The sequence below is a fragment of the Cnephaeus nilssonii genome (assembly GCF_951640355.1).
Source record: "Cnephaeus nilssonii genome assembly, chromosome: 13".
In the NCBI taxonomy this organism is placed as follows: Eukaryota; Metazoa; Chordata; class Mammalia; order Chiroptera; family Vespertilionidae; genus Cnephaeus; species Cnephaeus nilssonii.
Genome location: NC_137084.1, coordinates 80,853,667 through 80,875,601, shown reverse-complemented (window position 1 = coordinate 80,875,601; position 21,935 = coordinate 80,853,667). Strand labels below are relative to the sequence as shown.

General features: G+C 50.8%; 1 protein-coding gene across 2 annotated transcripts in view; it reads right to left on the bottom strand.

Moving 5' to 3' along the window:
* The window catches only part of CEP164 (centrosomal protein 164), an 84,252-nt gene extending 65,083 nt beyond the window's left edge, over positions 1 to 19,169 (bottom strand). For both annotated transcript variants that reach the window (XM_079789398.1, XM_079789399.1), the window contains exons 1-3: positions 19,048 to 19,169; positions 8,272 to 8,373; positions 2,087 to 2,198 (exon numbers count right to left, since the gene is read on the bottom strand). In XM_079789398.1, the coding sequence (XP_079645524.1) occupies positions 2,087 to 2,198; positions 8,272 to 8,353 (194 nt within the window). In that variant the 5' untranslated portion in view covers positions 8,354 to 8,373; positions 19,048 to 19,169. The remainder of the gene's footprint in view (positions 1 to 2,086; positions 2,199 to 8,271; positions 8,374 to 19,047) is intronic.
* Between the last annotated feature and the right edge of the window lie 2,766 nt (positions 19,170 to 21,935).

Genomic DNA, 21,935 nt, shown 5'->3' with positions numbered 1-21,935 from the left:
CGATCCGTGCAGGCTGCCCACTGGTGCCCAAGGCCGGGAAAGCCTCCGCCCCAGGCTTTCCTGGCCTTGGGCTCGCCGCACCCAGCATCCCTGCTACTGATCACAGGAGCCGACCCCCAGTGGTTTCCTGCGATCGGTGCAGGCTCCCTGCTGGTGCCCAAGGCCCAGAAAGCCTCGGCCCTTGGGACCCCCGGGAGGGGCGGGAGGGGCCGGGCCACGCCCCCCCAGGTGGCCGATCGACCCCCGGACCCCCGGGAGGGGCGGAAGGGGCGGGAGGGGCCCAGACACGCCCCCCTAGGTGGCCGATCGCCCCAGGCACCCCCCGGGAGCGGCGGCATGGGCCCGGCCACGCCCCCCTGGGGTGCCGATGGGCCCAGGCACCCCCGGTAGCGGCGGCATGGGCCCGGCCACGCCCCCCCGGGGTGCCGATGGGCCCGGCCACGCCCCCCCCGGTGCCAATCGCCCCAGGCACCCCGGGGAGCGGCGGCATGGGCCCGGCCACGCCCCCCGGGGTGCCGATCGCTTCAGGCACCCCCGGGAGCGGCGGCATGGGTCCGGCCACGCCCCCCCGGGGTGCCGATCGCCCCAGGCACCCCCCGGGAGCGGCGGCATGGGCCCGGCCACTTGGCACCGCCATCTTGAACTTCTCAACGGCGGATATGCCACCTGGAGTCCCGCCCCCAGCCTCCTGCCGGCCCAATCGTGGGCATAGCGGAGGTGCGGTCAATTTGCATGTTTCTCTATTATAAGGTAAGATGTGTACATGAAGGTGTTGTTATATTGATGCTATTTCTCTTATAGATCTCATTTAAAAAAAAAAACATATCCAAAAGCAAAACACAGATACATACAAAGTTAAAAACAGAGAAAAAAGAAGATAGAAGTTATTAGAGAAGGCAAATGTGAATTTCAGGATAGATATTGGGAACAAAACAGAAACTGTTATCCTACAAACACGACCATTAGTCCCCAGCTCCGGTGCTGAAGGACTAACTGCAAGAAAGATGTCAGAAAGCTGGAGAAGGTCCGAGGAAAGGCCACTGAAAAGATCCAGAGGACAGGAGGCTGCAGGTGGGAAGCTAAAGGCTTCCGATTCTTCAGCGGAGATGAGCGCGGCTGCCACTGCGGTCCTTCTCCAGTACAGCCAACACATTAAATGGATGGAAGAGCAGGAAGGCCCTGGCTGGTGTGGCTCAGTGGATAGAGCGTGGTCCTGCGGACTATAGGGTCCTAGGCTTGATTCCAGTCAAGGGCACATGCCCGGGTTGTGGCTCGGTCCCCAGTAGAGGGCGTGCAGGAGGCAGCCGATCCATGATTCTCTCTCATCACTGATGTTTCTTTCTCTCTCTCCCTCCCTCTCTCTTCCTCTCTGAAATCAATAAAAATGTATTTGAATGATTAGACCTCACACAAGGCCAGCATCAGCGAGGACCCCTCAGCCACCTGGGGACGAGTGCAGGACAAGCCTAGGGCAGCCCGTGCTACCGCAGGAAGTAAAAGTAGGGCACTCACTTGGGGAGGCAGCCTGGGGAGAGCCCCGTGCTCTGCAAATGGCCTCAGGAGGGAGGCCAGTCTGTTTCCGCACCCTCCACCTGCTCCCCTGAGACACCCTGAGTCTGCTCCTCACTATCCAAAGAGCTGCACCCGAAAACATGAGCGATCCCGTGAACATGAGCGTGTTCCTGAAGAGATCACTCAAATGTGGGGATGGGCTGCCCAGGGAGGTGAAACCCCTGCCGGCCTGAGCCCCAGCACAGACCTCGCAGCACCAGCACCCACGTGGACATGCTGACGGGGTCTCCACATCAGTCTGCAAGGAACAGACATGGCTGAGAGTACCCACACGATGCTGGGCTCAAGGACCTGACAGGGCCACAGCTCAGAAACCGTTATTCTACAAACGGGACCAATAAGTCGGCCTATGCCCCCGGCCCCTGGCATCAGGCAGCCCAGCGGAGGAGTGGCCCATCGCTGTCCCCAACTCGGGGCAGGGCAGGCTACGGAAGGTGGCTGGTCAGCGCTGACCTCCAATGCCAGGCTCCTCCACCTCTGGCGGGCACGTCTGGGCCACAGCGTGCTGGCTTACCATGGCTTCCACTCCGCAGGCAGCGGGGCCACGATGCCCTCCCGGGCCAGCCACATCAGTTCCGGCTCCTTGGTGGGATCAATACCTATCTCTCTGGCAAATTCAAGGATTTCTGCAAGGAGAAGCAGGAAGGTAGAAAAATAAGAGAAGTGGAGAGGTGGATGAAAAGAAAAACAAGTCACAATCAACCTGTGAAATAATAAGAAATATATATGCTGGTCTCTGCCCCCAGTTCCTGAAACAGCTTCCAAAACCCTTGCAATCTCCCGAGTCCTAGGAGCTCTTCTGCCCAATGAGGAGACCCTGGCTGGGCTCCTGGTGGCCCTGGATGGGGCTGGTCACCAGAGACCAAGCCATGATTAGAAGCTTGGACTCTGAGGCTCACCCCCCATTCTCCAGAGGGCAGAGGGGTTGGACATGAGTTCATGGATCATGTCTACACGATGAAGGCTCCATAAAAATCCCAGCCAGAGCTCCCAGGAACCATCCATGTGCCAGGAAGACGGCACACCCCAACTCCGCGGGACAGCGCTCCCACTGGGGACCCTCCCAGAGCTATCCGTGTCTCTCTTCATCTGGCTATCCACCGCATCCTTTATCACACCCTTTCGTATACAACAAACTGTAACACAGTGTTTCCCTGAGTTCTGTGACCTGTTCTGGCAAGTCATCAAACCTGAGGACAGGGTTGTGGGAACTGTGGTCGGTGTACAGCCGACAGACCCACAGAACCGGGGACTTGGATTAGTGTCTGGAGTGGGGGGCAGTCTCGTGGGACTGAGCCTTGACCTGTGGAGCTGACCCTAACCCCAGGCAGACAGTGTCAGGACTGGACGGAACAGCAAGACATCCCGCTGCCAGGGAGCTGGCTGGCATGGAAAACCCCCACGTCTGGTGTCGGAAGCATGGAGGTCAGAGGAAAGGAAAAGCAGGGTTTCTCCCCAAACAACTTTTCCACTCTGCCTTTACTTTCCACATCCCCTTCAGAGAGCAGGTATTAGTTCTATATAATAAATACATGTAATTTTCTAAAGTTACAGTTATTAGGGTACATCTGAATCCAGGCATGCTATTACCATACTCCAAGAATATAATCTGAAGCCACGTTAAAGGCAAAGAAAATAAGACCAGGACTTCAATGTGGGCTCAGGAAGAATGTCAAGAGCCACAGCCAGACCGTCCGGAACGAGGGCAGCCTTCCCAGGACACAAGCTCTCCCAAAATCTGCAAAACCGTAACGCAAAAGTCCTCGCCACTCACACAGGCATGGACTGAAAAACGACCGCAAAGGAGCCCCTTGGAGACCAGACCAATTACCGACGGGGAAAAGCAGGTGGCAGGTGCGGCAGGGAGAGGTGCTGTAAGGAGAGGTGCTGTAGGGAGAGGTGCCGTAGGGAGAGGTGCCGTAGGGAGAGGTGCCGTAGGGAGAGGTGCCGCAGGGAGAGGTGCCGTAAGGAGAGGTGCCGTAGGGAGAGGTGCCGTAAGGAGAGGTGCCGTAGGGAGAGGTGCCGTAGGGAGAGGTGCCGTAAGGAGAGGTGCCGTAAGGAGAGGTGCCGTAGGGAGAGGTGCCGCAGGGAGAGGTGCCGCAGGGAGAGGTGCCGTAGGGAGAGGTGCCGTAGGGAGAGGTGCCGCAGGGAGAGGTGCCGTAGGGAGAGGTGCCGTAGGGAGAGGTGCTGTAGGGAGAGGTGCCGTAAGGAGAGGTGTTGTAGGGAGAGGTGTTGTAGGGAGAGGTGCTGTAGGGAGAGGTGCCGTAGGGAGAGGTGCTGTAGGGAGAGGTGCTGTAAGGAGAGGTGCCGTAGGGAGAGGTGCCGTAAGGAGAGGTGTTGTAGGGAGAGGTGTTGTAGGGAGAGGTGCCGTAGGGAGAGGTGCCGTAGGGAGAGGTGCTGTAAGGAGAGGTGCTGTAGGGAGAGGTGCTGCAGGGAGAGGTGCTGCAGGGAGAGGTGCTGCAGGGACAGGTGCCTGAGAGCCGAAGCCAGAGCCGAGGCGGCAGGATGATGCGCCGGCAGCCTTCTTCCCACTCGCTGAGCCTCTCCCGTGAAGGGAGGTGCCCTTATCCATGGTGCTATGTGCTGTGAACTTGGTTGTAACTCTTTTGCTGGACTCCTTTGGAATCAAGACTGTAGAGCCCTGGCTGGTGGGGCTCAGCTGGCTGGAGCGTCATTCCATGTATCAAAGGTGGCAGGCTGACTCCCAGTCAGGGCCCATGCCTAGGTTCCTAGGTTGCGGGGTCACTCTGGTCGGGTGGTCTCACAATCGATGTTTCTTTCTTTCTTTCTCTCTCTCTCTCTCTCTCTCTCTCTCTCTCTCTCAAAATCAATTTAAAAAAATCTTTTTCAAACATGTAGAAATGCTCTCTTGCCAGAGATCTGGAGGAATACAGGAGGCACAGGTGCTGAGTGAGGAGCCACCTCACCGAGAGGAAGAAAGACACACGAGGGAACCACTGGAGTCCGTCACAGAGCCCCAGGAGGAAGAATACATTCCCCGGGGCATCAGTGCTCGAGCTGAGACCAACCCTGGCCAGAGAGGCATCACAGTGTGGTCACCCTGGTGGAGAGTTTGGAGGGTGACATACCTGGGGATCAGGAAACAAAAGGACTTTTTCAAAGGCCCAGCGGGAATGCGGCAGCCAAGGGGCCCCCTCAGTCCCTGGTTTCCCAGCCGGCTCTGAGTGCCGCCTGGGCAGTCACGTGGGCGTGATGAGAGGGAAACACCCTCTGTAGCAGGAGCCCGCATTCCAGCAAGAGCGGCGGCCAGGAAGGAGAGGCCGATGAAGATGCTCAGAAGTGAAGCTGCAGACAAACACCATGAAGGAAGTAGATGCGGCAGAAGATGGAGAACATCAGTGGAGGGGCACCCGTTTAGAAAGGGCCACGGAAGCCCGGCCAGCATGGCTCAGTGGACTGAGCGGCGTCCCTTGCACCATGCCCGGGTTGGTTGTAGGTTCGATCCCCGATAGGGGACGTGCAGGAGGCAGCCGGTCAATGCTTCTCTATCATCAATGTTTCTATCTCCTCTCCCTCTCCCTCTTTCTGTAAGAAATCAATAAAAACATATTTTTCAATATATCTTTATTGATTTCAGAGAGAAAGGGAGAGGGAAAGAGAGATAGAAACATCAATGATGAGAGAGAATCATTGATTGGCTGCCTCCTGCACGTCCCCCACTGGGAATCAAGCCCACATCCTAGGCATGTGCCCTTGACCAGAATCGAACCTGGGACCCTTCAGTCCGCAGGCTGACGCTCTATCCACGAGCCAAACCAGCTAGAGCAATAAAAACATATTTAAAAAGAAAGGGTCAAAGTGAATGATTAATAAATAGCCTAAAAAAAAGAAAGCAAGTGTCAAGGAAGACTTCTCGGAATGATGACACAGCGGGACCTATGGGAGGAGGGAGCCTGCAGAACAGCGAGGAACGGGCACTCCAGCAGAAGAGCAGTTCAAAGGACCTGTGTCAAGCAGCAGCTTGGCCCACCGGGGACTGTCAGAAAGGCCAAGTGACTGGTAGAGTGAGCAAGGAGGCAGTGGCCCCAGGTGCGCCCGGCCAGGGGGAGGGCCAGGTCCTGCAGAGCCCTGCCCACGCCACTACGGGTGTCTTGCCGAGCACAAGGGAAGATTTTAATCCTCAGAGCCCTGAGATGGCCCGCTTCACATTTAAAGAGAGCACTCTTGTGCTCAGCAGAGCAGACGGGAAAGGGCGAGGATATAGCAGAGAGGCTAATTGGGAAGCTACTGGGCGCCCAGGGAGAGGAATGGGGGTTGGGCTTAGGACGCCGAAGCTTGGACTGAGCAGAAGAGAGTGCTTAATAAGAACCTGAGAAAAACATTGGAACTCGTTTACAAGGGATTAAGCAGCGCAAACAGGTAGCCACAGAAGAGTCAGAGAGGTGCAGAGGGCGGCACAGGGAACACGGTCGATAATACCGTCAGCCGGTGTGGCTCAGAAGTTGAGCGTCAACCTATGAACTAGGAGGTCAGGGTTCGATTATTAAAAAATAATAACAATAATGTCGAGGCCAGGTGAAGCAGCAGGGGGGACCACTTTGTAAAGTACATGATTTTCTAACTACTTTGCTGTACACCTGAAACTAATAGAGAATAATATTGAATGTAAACTGTAATTGAATTTTTTTTTATTTAAAGATAAAATATTTAAGAAATAAAATGAGCAAGGAATGTACAAAACCTACATGAAGAAAAATTAAATCACTCCTGAGAAACACAAACGGGAAGGAGTAGAATGTTCTTGGACAGGAAGACAACATCACAAAGACATCTCTCCCCTCCAGGTTCATTCATAAATTGAACACAATTTTTACCAAGATACCAAGTTCCCACATGCCGGGCCCTGCCCAGAACTGAAGATCACGGGGAGATAAAACAAACAAGAGAGGAGGGCCTTCCGCCCTGCTAGACATGAGAACTTAGTACTGAGTCTCGGTGATGGAGCACACGGTCCCGCTATGAGCAGACAGCCCCATGGAAGAGAAGGGAGAGACCGGAGGCACACAGGCAGCCCCCAGTGGTGGGGGACGGCGAGCTGCTCCACAAATGGTGTAGGGACAAACCCAGAGGGAAACGTAAGCATTTCTCCTTGCAGTAGCGAAGGCTTTTCTAACTGTGATACAACATTCAGAGGCCACATGAGAATGGACGGATACATTTAACATGAAAATTAAAAATCTCTCCACGGCAAACAAACAGAAATCTCATGCTATAAGCAAAGCCCAGGGGTTAATGAGGGTGAAAGAGTTCTTTCCCGCCCCCAACAGGCCTTCAAACCATCTGAATTATAAGCAAAATTTGTGTGTCCAGGTCCATAATTCATGACAATTTCAAAAGAATCTTCACCCCCCAAAATGGCATAGTGCTTCGAAGTGCAGGCCCTTAAGAAGACTGGGCGTGGTGCTCGCTTCGGCAGCACACGCGCTAACTGGAACCATACAGAGGAGATCAGCATGGCCCCTGCACCAGGATGACACCCAATTCGTGAAGCGTTCCTTTTTTTTTTTTAATAAAATTTTTAAACAATAAAAGAATACTGGGCGTGGGTTCCAGCTGTCCTGATTAGGAGAACTGTGTGGCTGCAGAGAAGTCACTTAGCCTTTCTGCGCCTCGGCTTCTTCCTCTGTAAAACGGGGACAATAAAAGTACCTAACTCATGACTTACTATGAGGAAGTACAGAGGTCTTACTGCACAGAATGCGCAGAATTTTGTTCTTATGGCTATTAATAATGTTATTGTTGTTTAAAGAAAAAACACTGCTTTAGTTTGTTCTTAAGAAATTGAGTTTCCCCTGGCCTCAGCACACACTGCATTTCGTAATATCCCGTACTGTCTTTTCATTTAAATTAATCCCTGGTCTAATCCAAGGCCGGCACTTTTTCTAGAAAGGGTCAGACGGTGAACATTTTAGGCTGTGGGTCATATGCTTTCTGTCACGACTTCTCAGCAATGCCCTTGCAGCATGAAAGCAGCCACAGATTATAAATGGACAAGCATGGCTGTTTTGTATATAAAACTTTATTTATAAAAACAAGCAACAGACCCAGCCAGCATGGCTCAATGGTTGAGCATTGACTTATGAACCAGAAGATCATGGTTCAGTTCCTGGTCAGGGCATGATCCCAAGACAGGGGCGTGCAGGAAGCAGCCAATCAATGATTCTCTCTCATCATTGATATTTCTTTTTTTTTTTTAAAGGAGATTTTTTGTGTTTTTTTTGTGTTTGTTTGTTTTATTGATTTCAGAGAGGAAAGGAGAGGGAGAGAGAGTTAGAAACATCAATGATAAGAGAGAATCATTGACTGGCTGCCTCCTGCACGCCCCACACTGGGAATTGAGCCCACAACCCGGGATTGTGCCCTGACCGGGAATCGAACCTTGATCTCCTAGTTCATAGGTCGACGCTCAACACTGAGCCATGCCAGTCGGGCTCATCATTGATATTTCTCTCTCTCTCCCCCTCTCCCTTCCTCTCTAAAATCAATAAAAATATCTTTTAAAAAAAAAACAAGCAACAGACCAGTTAGGCCCATGGGCTATAGTCTGCCAACCCTGATCTAAGCCAAACAGACTGAGCAGCCCTGTGCATAGACCATCTTGGCATCAGAAGAATGAAATTAAGTCAGAGCCGATTGCTGCCCTGGAAGAACTATTGCAGCACACGCCAGGCCGCTTACCTTGCTCACTGGGGATGTAGGTCTCATCATAGTCTTCCTCCAGGACCAGCTGGTCTCCTATGCGGATGGGTCTTCCAGCCATTGCTGGTCTGGGCTCCAGGCCTACGCAAAGAGAGAATGAGTGCCCCAGCTTAGACGAGACCAAGTCAGAGCTGCATCATGGGCCCCTCGGTCCAACCAGACCTTGCAAGCCAACCTCGCTGGGAATGTGCCAGATGCTAGGGAACCCGGGCCGCCCAGCTCTGTGCCGGGAAAGTTCCCTGAGACACATCTGCCCACGGCTTGCTGAACCCTCGGTGACCACAAAAGATCTGAGAACCAGACTCACGAGGTTGGCTTCCTGCCCCTCAAATGAAGAAAGAACGAACAGCATAGGAGCCCGGCCGGAAAACCCTAGTGACCAAAATAACCAACAGCACACCACGCACACAGCCCCACACCCCCGCCAGGTACCAACAGCCCCCGTGTCACACCGTCTCAACAAGGGCCCTATTTACACCCAACAGTGCCCTCGGGGAGCTCACCCTCCAGGGAAGGCAGAGCACTCAACCTCAACAGCAGTGCCGGTGGAGGGAAAGCACGCCTGCTCTGAGCACCAGAGGAGGAGCGTGGGCACCAGGGTCTGAGAGTGGAGAGCTACGCCAGGCGCGGGAACACGGCGCGCAGACCGCTTCTGGAGCTGGGAGCCAGCGCGTGGCGGGGGCAGAGGAGGGAAGCAGGGTAGACCGTGTGTAAGAGCCTTGACTCTGCCCTGTAGCAAAGCGGGGTGGGGTCCCTGTGGGCTTCAGTGAAAGAGAGTGACACGGCGGCCTTTCTTTAGGATGAGAGCCCTGGCAGGAGTGGCAGGGCTGGATTAGGGAAAGGAGACTGGGCTCCAGAAACCACTGAGGAGGCTGCCATCCAGGTGAGAGGCGATGAGGCCTAAAGCAGGGCAGAAGCGGCGGGAACGGAGGGGAAGGAGCAGATGCGAGGGATGCGTCGATGTTAACAGGACGAGGACGAGAGAGGGAAGAGGGGAGAGGAGTCCAACTGGACTCCAAGGTTTCTAGCTTTGGGGGCGGGACGGTGCCAAATTCTTCAACTGCCAAGCTGGTGCCATTCTGGAACTGCTCCTTTCCCGTCCCTGTAACCACCTCGGCACCCCAAGGTCACGCCACCCTCCCGGACGGCAGCACCTACACTGACTGCGTCCCCCACCTGAGGCGGCGCCAGCCACAGCTGCAACCAACAGCAGTCTGAGGAGCAGGTCCTGACCTCTCCGGCGGCTGCCACTGTCCCAGAGGAGTGGGCAGGACACCCCTGGGAGCAGAAAAAGCTGTCCGCACAGGGCTGGGAGCAGCCTGCACCGTGTGCCCAGGAAATGGCCAGGCCTGGTCCTTCTGAATCTGCTCCAAGATTCCCAGAGAGGAACCCTGATCCACGGCGTGGGATCCATGAGGGGCCATTACCGAGGCCCCCTCTGCAGCCTGACAGCTGAGGGATGGGCAAGCGAGGTGTCTGGCCTTAGGACGCACAGGGAGCAGGCTCTGCCACCTCCACTCCCCAGGCACCACGGAGCAGCATGGCAGGAGGGCAGGCTGGTGAAAGCAGCACCTTCTCCCCTGCAGGCCTGGGCCCCGCGGGCACCTGGCCTCTGCCACAGGAGCCCAAGGATGCCTTGCGGACCTAGGGCTCAGACTCTACACACACAGACTCTGCAAAGGCAGAGCCAGAAAGACCAAGAGCAGCGCACATGGCCACGGTCTGGGGCTTAAGGAGTCTAATCCTCGGAGCTGCGAGGAGAGGGGGAGGGAAGATCTCTGGGGAGGGAGGAGCCAAGGGCGGCCTGAACAGCAGGCTGAGAATTAGTCACTCCAACAGGCGGTGATCTATACAGGCCTTGTGTCAGCTACTCAGAGAAACTCTGCATCTGAGAAATGTTACCCACCCCTAGACACATCCCATCTCTAGAAAGCACGGGCAGTTAAATCTCTGTCCTCGCAGCCAAGTGCCTAATTAGCTATACACATAGTTATCCACGTTAAACTACTTAAAGGTCAGAAAGGTCCTGGAAATCTGAATTCATGGATCACTTAACAGTCAAACAAACCTGCCAGAAAAAAATTTTTTTTAAAAGTGTGGGTTATTTTCTACCGTCTTTCCTCACCTTGCCTAGGTCCAGAAAAGAGTGGGCAGGCACAGGGCCAAAGGAGCAGGAACTATCGAATTGAGGAAGGTGGTGGGAAGAGAAACCGTATTTATTTAATGGCTACCAGAGATCATTTACTCATTCGAGCACTATGCAGGGAGCTGTGTTCATTATGGCTGTGATAAAAGCCATTCAGCGGCTACTCCCCTGGGCTATGGCCTCAAGGAGGGTGACAAACATCCCGAAGTCACAGATAAATGTACAATTATAAACGAGGTCAGAGCTTTGGAGGAAATGAACCTGACTTAAAGCCTATGCTGAGGACTGAAGGACAGGTACGTATTCACTGGACAGAGAGTGGAAAAGGTGTTCCAACAGAACCAGCAGCACGTGCAAAGGCCCAGCGACAGGAAATCACACCAAGCAAGCAGCAGCATGGCTGCAGATGCTGCTGGGGACTTGGGTGGAAGCCACGCCATGCCGAGAAGTGGGCCTTTATAATAAGAAAGCCAGGAAACATGCTTTTTTTAGATATACCTTCTGAAAAGATCACTCTGGCAGCCACTGGGAATGCAGACTGGAATGGAGGCCAGATTAGAAGGGAGAAAATCCAAGGGGCTGCAGAGAGATTAATAAAAAACCGAGAGAAGGAGAAACCAAGATGGCGGCATAGGTAAACACCTAAACTGCCTCACACAACAATTTCAAAACTACAACTAAAAGACAAAACGAACATCATGCAGAACCACAGGAAGGCTGGCTGAGTGGAAATTCTACAACTAGAAGGAAAGAGAAAAGCACACTGAGACTTACAGGAGCTGTGAAAGGCAGAGGTACGGAGGCACGCGCGCAGAGAGAGCTGGCAACTGAGTATGCGGCTGGCTTTCTCAATCAGGAGGGAGACAAAAGCTCCCGAATGCTCTGAACTCTAGTTCCAGGTGAGACTCTGGGGACCCAGACTCATACGGGGAGAAACTGGACTGTCTGGCATCGGGTGGAACTCGAGGGTGGCTTTCTCTCAGAGGTGCTTGGAGTGATTACCGTGGGACACTGAGGCCCAGGGGCCACTCAGGGCAGGGCTGATGGGAAGCCATTGCTATTTGCTCTGCCGAGACTCCGCCCCATGCAAGCTGAGCGCAGAGGCTTTTGCATATGAATGGCCTGGTCCTTTGAATTCTAAACTTACCTACAGCTGAGTCAGAAAGACCCAGAACATCCAAAAGAAGGCCCAAGGCTCCACAGCAGCTTGCACTGCTTCACAGCTGGGCCTCATCTGGGCACCTCCAAACCCAAACAAAGAAGAGGAATCTGCAGATCTCTCCGTAGCTCCTGCTGGGTGGCCTCAGGCAGAGGCTAAATTAGCACCTCCTTGGAGATCCAAGAGCCAGTGTACCCAGGGATCAGAGTGGGACCATTCAGATTACAACTCCTCAGATCCATAAAGGACACACTCAGGGGGCAGACTCAATGAGCACCAAAGCCCCACTGAAGCAAGTCTTGTCTCATAAGGGTGTCTCCAGCACAGAAGTTCTCCCAGCATAGACACAGCTGATCCTCACAGCCAATTAGCCTGGAGGTCAATTCCCCCCAGGGATACCAACAACAATCAAGTCTTAACTACAACAAGACTGTGCACACAGCCCACAAAGGGGTGCACCAAGAGTGTCCACCTCAGCTGACTGGGAAGGCTGACCCACTGGGCCCTATAGGACACCTAGCACACAAAGCCACTCTATCAACACAGGGAAGCAGCCAAAATGCACAGACAAAGAAACAGGACACAAATGAAAGAAATGGAGGAAAGCAAACGACTGCATATAGAGTTCAAAACCACAGTTATAAGGTTTTTCAAGAATTTTCTAGAAAAGGCCAATAAATTTAGCAATACCCTGGAGGATGTGAAAAAGGACCAACTAGAAATTAAGCATACACTGACTGAAATAAAAAATAATATACAGAGATCCAACAGCAAACTAGAGGATCGCAAGAATCAAGTCAAAGATTTGAAATACAAAAAAGCAAAAAATACCCAACCAGAAAAGAAAAAAGAATCCAAAAATATGAAGATAGTGTAAGGAGCCTCTGGGACAACTTCAAGCGTACCAACATCAGAATTATGGGGGTGCCAGAAGAAGAGAGAGAGCAAGATACTGAAAACCTATTTGAAGAAATAATAACAGAAAACTTCCCCCGCCTGGTGAAAGAAATAGACTTACAAGTCCAGGAAGCACACAGAACCCCAAACAAAAGGAATCCAAAGAGGACCATACCAAGACACATCATAATTAAAATGCCAAGGGCAAAGACAAAGAGAGAATATTAAAAGCAGCAAGAGAAAAACAGTTAGTTACCTACAAGAAGCCATATGACTGTCAGCTGATTTCTCAACAGAAACTATGCAGGCCAGACGGGAGTAATAAGAAATATTCAAAGTGATGAATAGCAAGAACCTACAATCAAGATTGCTCTACCCAGCAAAGCTATCATTCAGAATTGAAGGTCAGATAAAGAGCTTCACAGATAAGAAAAAGCTAAAGGAGTTCATCACCGCCAAACCAGTATTACATGAAATGCTGAAAGATATCCTTTAAGAAGAGGAAGAAGAAGAAAAAGGTAAAGATAAAAATTATGAACAACAAATACATAACTATCAACAAGTGAATCTAAAAATCTAGTGAATAAAAAATCTGATGAACAGAATAAACTGGTGAATATAATAGAATCAGGGGCATAGAAAGGGAGTGGACTGGCAATTCTCGGGGGGAAAAGGGTGTGGGGGGTGTGGGAAGAGAATGGACAAAAATCGTACACCTATGGATGAGGACAGTGGGGGGTGGGGGTACGGGCAGAGGGTGGGGTGGGAACCGGATGGAGGGGAGCTATGGGGGGGGGAAAGAGGAACAACTGTAATAATCTGAACAATAAAGATTTATTTTTTAAAAAAAGAAGAAGAAAAGAAAAGAAACCGTGAGCTAGTATAGGTGAGAGGTCGCGATAACCTGGACTACAGGGGTAACCGGGAAGATGAGATGTCTAAGACAGCAGCCTGAGATCTGCTACTCCAAGTACATGGCACGGGTCCTAACATTCCCTTCCAAGCTGAGACTGCCGATCGTAGTAGCCACATGACTTCAGAACCATCAATGATGTCCTCTACGTAGCACTTACCAACAGATGAAATGTGATGAGTTCTACTTGCCACCAGGCCCGACACCCTCAATGAGCCATAACAATTGTAGGGAAGGGGTCATCCAATGGCACTCATCCATCTCCTGCCAATCCTAGAATCTAGAGGAAAAAAGTGGCTCATATACCTCCTCCAGGCAGCCCTCCCTGGCTAACCTCAGCCACTCCCATGAACGCATAACCTCCTCAGCAGTAAGGACACAGTTTTCCTGTGTTCATAGGCATATTACTCCTAATATTACTTTTTTCATGGGAATATGTTCCCCTCCCTGTTAACCACAAACTTATGAGAGCCAGGCCTCCTTCTTCCTCTGCATTTTCTGACCAAGCCCAAAATACGGTATATAAACTGTAGAAGCTCTGTCTGCTATAAACCACTAACATAGAACCAAGGAATCTCAGAATCAGAAAACCTGTAAGACCTTTGGTCTAACTATCCCTTCCATGCCAAAACTGTCCTCTCTATTCTGTGACAGACAGCATAGTGGTCCAAGGACCAGCTTCGGGGCCAGAAACACCTGAATTCAAATCCCAGCTCTCTCCCTTACCAGCTGTATGACCATAGGCAAATGAGGCAAGGCCCTTCACTTCATGTGTATAATGGAAACACTCATGATAATCTACATCAAAGGATGTTTGAGGATGAAATGAGATACTTCTTATAAAATACCTAGCATAGTCCCTGGTACACAATACCTGAGCAGTTTTACTGATGTTATTGCCAATTCCATAGTTATAGAGGTACTAGACGAACCATGCACCAGAGTGATCCCTCGGCCTGGCCTGCGCCCTCTCGCAATCCAGGACCCCTCGGGAGATGTCAGACTGCCATTTCGGCCCAATCCCTGCAGGCCAGGCCGAGGGACCCCACCAGTGCATGAATCTGTGCACAAGACCTCTAGTATGCATATAAGATCTTTGGTTAATCTCTTCCCGCCCTCCCCCCACCTCCTTCCCTCTGAAATTCATCAGTCTGTTCCATGTTTCCATGCCTGTGCATTGAGCATTTGCACCCTGGTGGTCAGTGTGTGCTATAGCTGCCAGTCAAATGGTCGAACAGTCACTTAGGCTTTTATATATATAGATTAGAGGCCCCAATGTACAGATTCATGCACTGGTGGGATCCCTCAGCCTGGCCTGTGAGGATTGGGCCGAAACTGGCAGTCCGACATCCCCTGAGGGGTCCCGGATTGCGAGAGGGCGCAAGCCAGGCCGAGGGACCCCACTGGTGCACGATCAGGGCCAGGGAGGGACCGTGGGAGGACTGCAGGGCGAATCCGGCCCATCTCGCCCAGTCCTGATTGGCCGGACCCCAACAGCAAGCTAACCTACTGGTTGAAGCATCTGCCACCTGGTGGTCAGTGCACATCATAGCGACTGGTCAAATGGTCGAACAGTCGGACACTTAGCATATTAGGCTTTTATTATAGTATATAGGACTAGAGGCCCGGTGCACGAATTCATGCACAGGTGGGGTCTGGCCAGCCTGCCCGATCAGGGCCAATCAGACTGGGCCAGCCAAGAGAGGGGCTGTGGGCGGTTGGCCGGCCACCCCACCGCCTGGCCGAACTCCCAGTTGAGGGGACAATTTGCATATTAGCCTTTTATTATGTAGGATTAACTATGAAAAGGTCTTGCCCATATTAAGCCAAAAATCAGATCCTAAGAAGTTTCCTCTCATTTCCCTGGGCATCGGTTACCTTCCTAATGCTGTTGATTTGTCAACAGTTTGTACATCTGAACACTAACAAAACATGCACACGCACACGCCTACGCACACGCACGATTACAGTTCCCTGCATATTTATTCCTTCTGATCTGCTTGAACAATTTTAAAGAAAGTTCACTATAGGGGAGAATAAATTACTAGAGGAGACTTTGGGGAAAAGGCAGAAGACATAGAATTGATTATGTAGTGGCAATGAGCACAGGTCTTAGAACATTCTTGGATTTAATCTCAGCTCTACCACTTACCAGCTGGGCAAGTTGCCTCAGTTTCCTCGTCTGTAAAATGGGGATAATAACAATATCTATCTCAAAGGGTTGTGAGAGATATGATTCAGTAGATGTAAAATACTTAAAATATATTAAGATCTCAGTAATTGTCAGTCGTTGTTATTACAATTCACTTCTTTAAAATTTTTTTTATTGTTGAAAGTATTACAAATATCCCTCTTTTCCCCACATTGACCCCTCCTCCCCACTCTCGTCCCCACCCCAGGCCTTCACAGCACTAATGTCTGTGTCTGTGGGTTATGCATATAAGATCTTTGGTTAATCTCTTCCTGCCCTTCCCCTTCCTTCTGAGATTCGTTAGTCCATTACATGCTTCCATGTCTCTGGATCTATTCTGTACAATTCACATTCTTAAAGGCCTAATTTTACATTGTTCCAGAAGACAAACCCAGTACGAGGGAGTATTAATTAAGACCATTTAGCCCTAGCTGGTTTGGCTTAGTGGATAGAGCATCGGCCTGTGGACCAAAGGGTCCCGGGTTTGATTCCAGTCAAGGGCACATACCTTGGTTGCAGGCTCCTCCCCGGCCTGGGCCCTGGTCGGGGTGCATGCAAGAGGCAACCAATCGATGTGTTTCTCTCACATTGATGTTTCTCTCTGTCTCTTCCTCTCTCTTACACGCTCCCTAAAAATCAATGGAAAGTATCCTCAGGTGAGGATTAACAACAAAAAAAGACCATTCAGACATTCAATAACCAGCTACTAAACACCTAGCCTGGGTCAAGCACTGTGCTCACTGTTAGGGCTACAAACCTGGTTAAAAATGGGCTTGAACTCCAGCTCAGCTTAGTTGGGAAGCCAAACACGTACAGACATTTATATATATAAAAGTCTAAGCGACCGTTAAGACTGGTCAACCGAACGACTGGTCGACCGGTCACTATGACGTGCACTGACCACCAGGGGGCAGACACTCAACGCAGGAGCTGCCCCCTAGTGGTCAGTGCGCTCCCACAGCCAACCTCCCTCGGCTGGCCAACCTCACGTGGCTCCTTCCCCCAGCCAGCCAGCCCCAATCGGCCTGATCAGGGTGTCCAGCTAACCTCCCATGGTCCCTCCCCCTGCACTGGATGAGACGGCCCCAATGATCGCCGAATAGGCCGATGGACCCCACCCGTGCACGAATTCGTGCACCGGGCCTCTAGTGATCATATAAAATGTTAAGCACATTAAGGGAAGTAACAAAAGACAATGGGGCACAAAAGGGCAACTAAGCGTACTCTGGAAGATGAGGACCGTGGAAGTGGTGATGAAGGATGAGCAGCAGCTCCCCAGGAGAGGGAGCAGGGGGATGTACGGCAGAAGCAGCAGCGTGCACAAAGGCAGGGCAGGAAAGAATACGGGGTGCAGAGAATTCATTGTGACAACAAAAGTTTATAATCACTGAACACTGCCTACATCCCAAGAACTGCACTCATGTTTTACACACATCATCTCACCTTAGCCTCTCAGCTAGGAAGAGATTATTGTCATTTTTCAAATAAGGAAACGGAGTCTCAGCAAGGTTTAAATCAGTGGTTCCCAATGGGCACACGCCCCACAGGGGGGCAATTTGATTTCTAAGGGGGGAAATTCGAGGACGAGTTATTAACAGTGAATTTTTTCCATTTCTTATGGTTCTAGGGGCCTCATATACAGTCTATTAATATACATTGTGACATATTTATGCATTTCAGTTCTCTGTTTTGAAACTTTGTTATTTTTTCATGTCACTTCATACTATTATTTTCTTAACAATTTCTTAGTGATTTCTTCCTCAGTACTTCACCTGTCCTTTCGTTCTTTTATTTTTCTCTTTCATGGATGCCATGTTCTTTGGAAGCCTGCTTAGACCAAGTTAATGGCCTTTTAGGCTTCCTCCATGTGAATAGAAGCTCACTTTTTGAATAATAAGAATTCTATGTCATGGGGGTGGGGGCATCAGGATTTTAGAGATGCTTAGGTGGGGCATGGCCAAAAACAGGTTGGGAACCCCTGGTTTAAATAAAACACAATTTGTCCAAAGGTGCACAGCAAAACATGTGCACACCCACGTGCATGCGATTCCAAAGCCTGAGCCCGAACCACTCCGACGTGACCAGAGTGCAAGGGACGGCGGAAGGAAGGAGCACCCCGTAAAGGACTGCGTCCGGTGCCTGAGGAGGAGTCGTCACGGGATTTCATGTCATCAGGACAGCTGTGGAAGCACTAATTCGAGGAGGGCAAGAACAGAGGCCGAGGGGCCACGGAAGCAGTTACCCTGAACGCACAGGCAAGAAGTTACGAACTAAAGTAGTGGCTGTGAGAATGGGAAGGAAGGGCCAGATTCTATGGAGAATAACTGGACTTGATGTCTTCGCCAAAGGAGGGAGAGAGAGGTGGGAAGCCAGAGCACTTAAGCCAGTATCCTGTTCAGGGATATCTTTTCATTTCCACACCTGGCCAACAGCGCACCTAGCATGCCACCTAGAAGAGAGGAAATTCCCAGCAAACGTTTGCTGCAAGTATTGGAGGAGTTCCAGGTGCAACTTGGCTGTGAATGGTGAAGTCCTCCACTGAGACAGGAAGAACAAGAGGAGGAACAGATCTGGGGACCAGGAAGGTTGGGAAGGTGCAGTTGGGGATGACCAGTAAGCAGATCTAAACAGATCTGAGCTCAGGAAAGAGACCTGGTTGGAGGCATAGTTAGTGGGAATCACCATTGAATAGGTGGTAACCGAACCTCTGGGTGAAGTCACCCAGAGCTGGCTGTGGTGAGTAGAATGGAAGGGCTGCAAAGGCAACTGAGGAAGGCTGTTAGAAAAGCCAGGAGAGCCCCGGGGGGTGGCTCAGTGGACTGGAGCCCCCAGGAAAGGATGCCGGTTCAGTTGCAGGGTCCATTCCCAGTCAGGGCACATACCTGGGTTGCAGGTTCAATCCTGGGAGGCAACCAATTTATCTCTCTCTCTCTCTCTCTCAAATCCATAAAAACATATCCTTAGATGAGGATTAAAGAAAAAAAATCAGGAGAGAGGAATCTTGGTAGCCTAGCGAGGACAGTAAAAGGTAGATGTTTTCAAATCAGTGCAAGGAAAGTTAAAAAAAGAAAACCAAAAACTTTCTAACTTCCCAGCTGCCGCAAAGCGGGAAAGGGTCTGGCTAACCCTAGAGTCGGCCCCCGAGGAAGCTTTCCCGCAAGAGAGGCATCCACGCCAGGCTCGCCGGCGGCCTTCACACCGAGCAGGGCAGGTCTACGAGCGCCGCAAGCTCTCGCCGCCCGCGCCCGGCCGGCCGCAGCCCCTCCCGGCCCGGCCCTCGCCGCTCCGGGGGTCCCGGCAGATGCACTCGGCCCGCCCGCCTTTCTCGCTTCTTCCTGCAGTCCCCGCCCACGCTCGTGCACACCCGCTCGTTGGCACCCGAGGGTGCCTCGACTCTCCCGCTCCCTCCTTTCCCGGTCCCCCGAGCCCACCTACGAGGACGTCCTCACCTGCGCCCCACGCCAGAGGCTCCGGGCGAGGGCTCCCAGCTCGGCACAACTTCCCAGCACCACCCCGGCTCCCCCGCTCCCCGCTTCCAGGGACGCCGGGGTGTTGCCCTGCAGCGGCCCACAGCCACTTCCGGGAAGGGTAACAACGTCGAAACTGAGAGTCCCGCCTCTACCCGGAGTCAATAGGTCGCAGAATGAGAGCTCTGACATTGGATTGGTTAGGCGTCCTGTCAGATCACGGAAGAGTGCTGCACCTTTCCCATTGCACAATGGGAGATGTAGTCCAAGATAGTCCCTGTGGCTCCGCAAGGGGCTCAAAGAAAGCTCTGAATTTAGATATGAGGGGAATTCCTTCCCAGTCAGGAAAGGTGCATTCACTGCATTTATAGTAACGTGAATTAACTAGGGCAATTTATTCCTCATCACTTTTTAGTAGTGTGATTAATATCAGGTGAACAATCATAAATAATCAACCCATAAGCCTTTAATAAACAACAGAAATGTGAATATAAGGTAATAGAACACTCAAACCCCCCTCCCCCCCCCCAAAAAAAAAAAAAAGAATGGCTGCCTTGTGCTCTGATTAAGTCAATGAGCACCTGACATGGAGTTAAGAGACTAGTTTCTACTGTTCATCTTTTCACCAGAGCATGGGCTCAGTTTGCATATCTGCAAAGTGGGGGTAATATCTGTCCTAACTATTTTGAAGAGACTGTTTAAAGAGGAAAAAGAGTGACACAATGTATAACCCCTCCGCACCCCCTATTTGGCAGAAGGGTTGCTACTAATATAACTCCAAAGAGCTTTAGTTTTGCTTACACAGAGAACAAAAATCTTTCTCTCATATGTTCTCAACCTCCTAGAGAAGGTTCAGAGTGGCAAAGACAACTCTGGCCATTATCAGTTCGAAAACTGGGGAACAGGAAAGTTAAGAGATGTTACTATAACCGGAATCGAGGTTCTGCTGCCTGCACCATGAAAACCAAACTCATGAGACAGATGCTGGTGAAACGGCAAGAAGTCTGAGTGCTGGGGGACTCTTGCCCCAAAGCCCATCTCTGCATCTTAGTGCAGGCAGAGGTTTTTCTAAGGAGGAAGGCAATGCAGAACAAAGAGATCAGGGGAGGGGGTTGAAAAGTCCTCTGCGTGCAGGCCAGCACAGTCCATTCTGATAAGGATCTCGAAACTGGTCAAGTGATGGTCTGATGTGCGTCCTCCTGGTTCTACACCATTCTGGTTCTGTATCATCCGCATTCTATAGTCGAAGGTCAGCCAGTCTCCCAGAACTGGGATAACTGAAGGCCAGAGTCTGCACCTTCTGAAGTTAGTGCCTAGGATTCTTACACAAGCAGGCCGTTTCTCTACAAGCTACATATTAGTCAGCTTTTATGGAAACTGTCAAAAATGGTGGCGTGGGTTACAGTTCCCCACGGTTACTTTATGGTTGAAAGGAGAATGGCACACCTGGAGAAGCTCCTGATAAGGTCCATTGTGGAGAGGCGTCTGGCTCTCCCGAACCCCCGAAACTAGTCCCACGCCACTCAGGGCTGATTGCAGAACGAGGAAACCAGGTTGCTGTTCCTGTTGATCCACAACCAGATTCCCAGAACGTAGTCCTCGTGTTTAACGTTAAACCTTGCTGCGGCCGTGCTGCCTATACTTCCTTTATTCTGCCTGCACATGACAAATCTTCGCTCCCCCTTCCTGTCCACTCTCCTTAAGAGTCTCTCAGAGAAGCCAAAGAGACCCGACTGGAAGGAACTCGAAGGGCTCGCCAGTTTACGTCACAAACCTTGCACAAAACAGGGATTCAAAAAACCTTTTGTGGACTTGGTGCCTCTGTTTAAGAACTTGCAATCAATTTGGTTGACTTCAACAGCCGTCAAAACTCTTAACTTTTGTCCCTTAGCATGTGTCCCTTGCTCTGTCAAGGGGAGAACTAATAAAATAAGGGTCATTGTGGAATTAATGGGATTGCCTCACACAGATAAGCAATTTGCATTTTATCAGGATTCCCTATAGGTTTGTACTCAGAAATGCAAACCAATTTTTAACTGCCCTTAGGCTAACATAATTAAGAAAGCAAGTCTTTGGGGGGAAATAGCACAAATGACACACCAACGGATGTACTGTAATATGCCCAGTAAGCGAAGAAGAGAGACAGAATTTCACACAGTAGGTTTTCTTCTCCAGTCAGGGATACCTAGGGATGATTTTTCAAAGATAGGGGAGGAAAAAAACCACATCAGTCTCAAATTTTATGTCCTACCCCCAGGTCAGAAATTCCACTGTTAAAACATTTATTCTTGTTTCATGCTATTTACTTATAATATACAAAATAATCAACCACATAATAAGAAAGAAAAGCACTCACTAATCCTGCCGTTTAAAAAAATTATATAAAGATGTGAAATGTTCCCTCTACACTTTCAATCCACCCTATTTAACACTGCAAGCTGCCCCATCCTTCTCCCCTCTGCTTTATTTTCCTCCATACAGCATGTCACCACCTGAAATACTGTATATTTACTCCTTTATTGTCTGTAAGCTGCATGAGGGTGCGAGTTTTGTCCACTTTATTGTTGTATCCACAGTGCCTAAACAATGCTTAGAACGTAGTAAGCACTCAAAAAACATTGGCTGAATGAATGAATGAGTGAATGATTGTCTGAATGAATGAATGAGCAAATGAAGGAAGACATGAATCCCACCCTTTGGAGGAATCCACTTTTGGTTCCTGTCTATCAGACCTTTTCATGCTTATGTGGGTGTAAATTTATACGCAGACATGTGTATGCACAAGTGCATACTTTTTAATTTTTATAGAAATGGGGTCATAATGTACTTACTGTTCTACAATGGGCTCTTTGTGGGGATTTTGTTGTTGT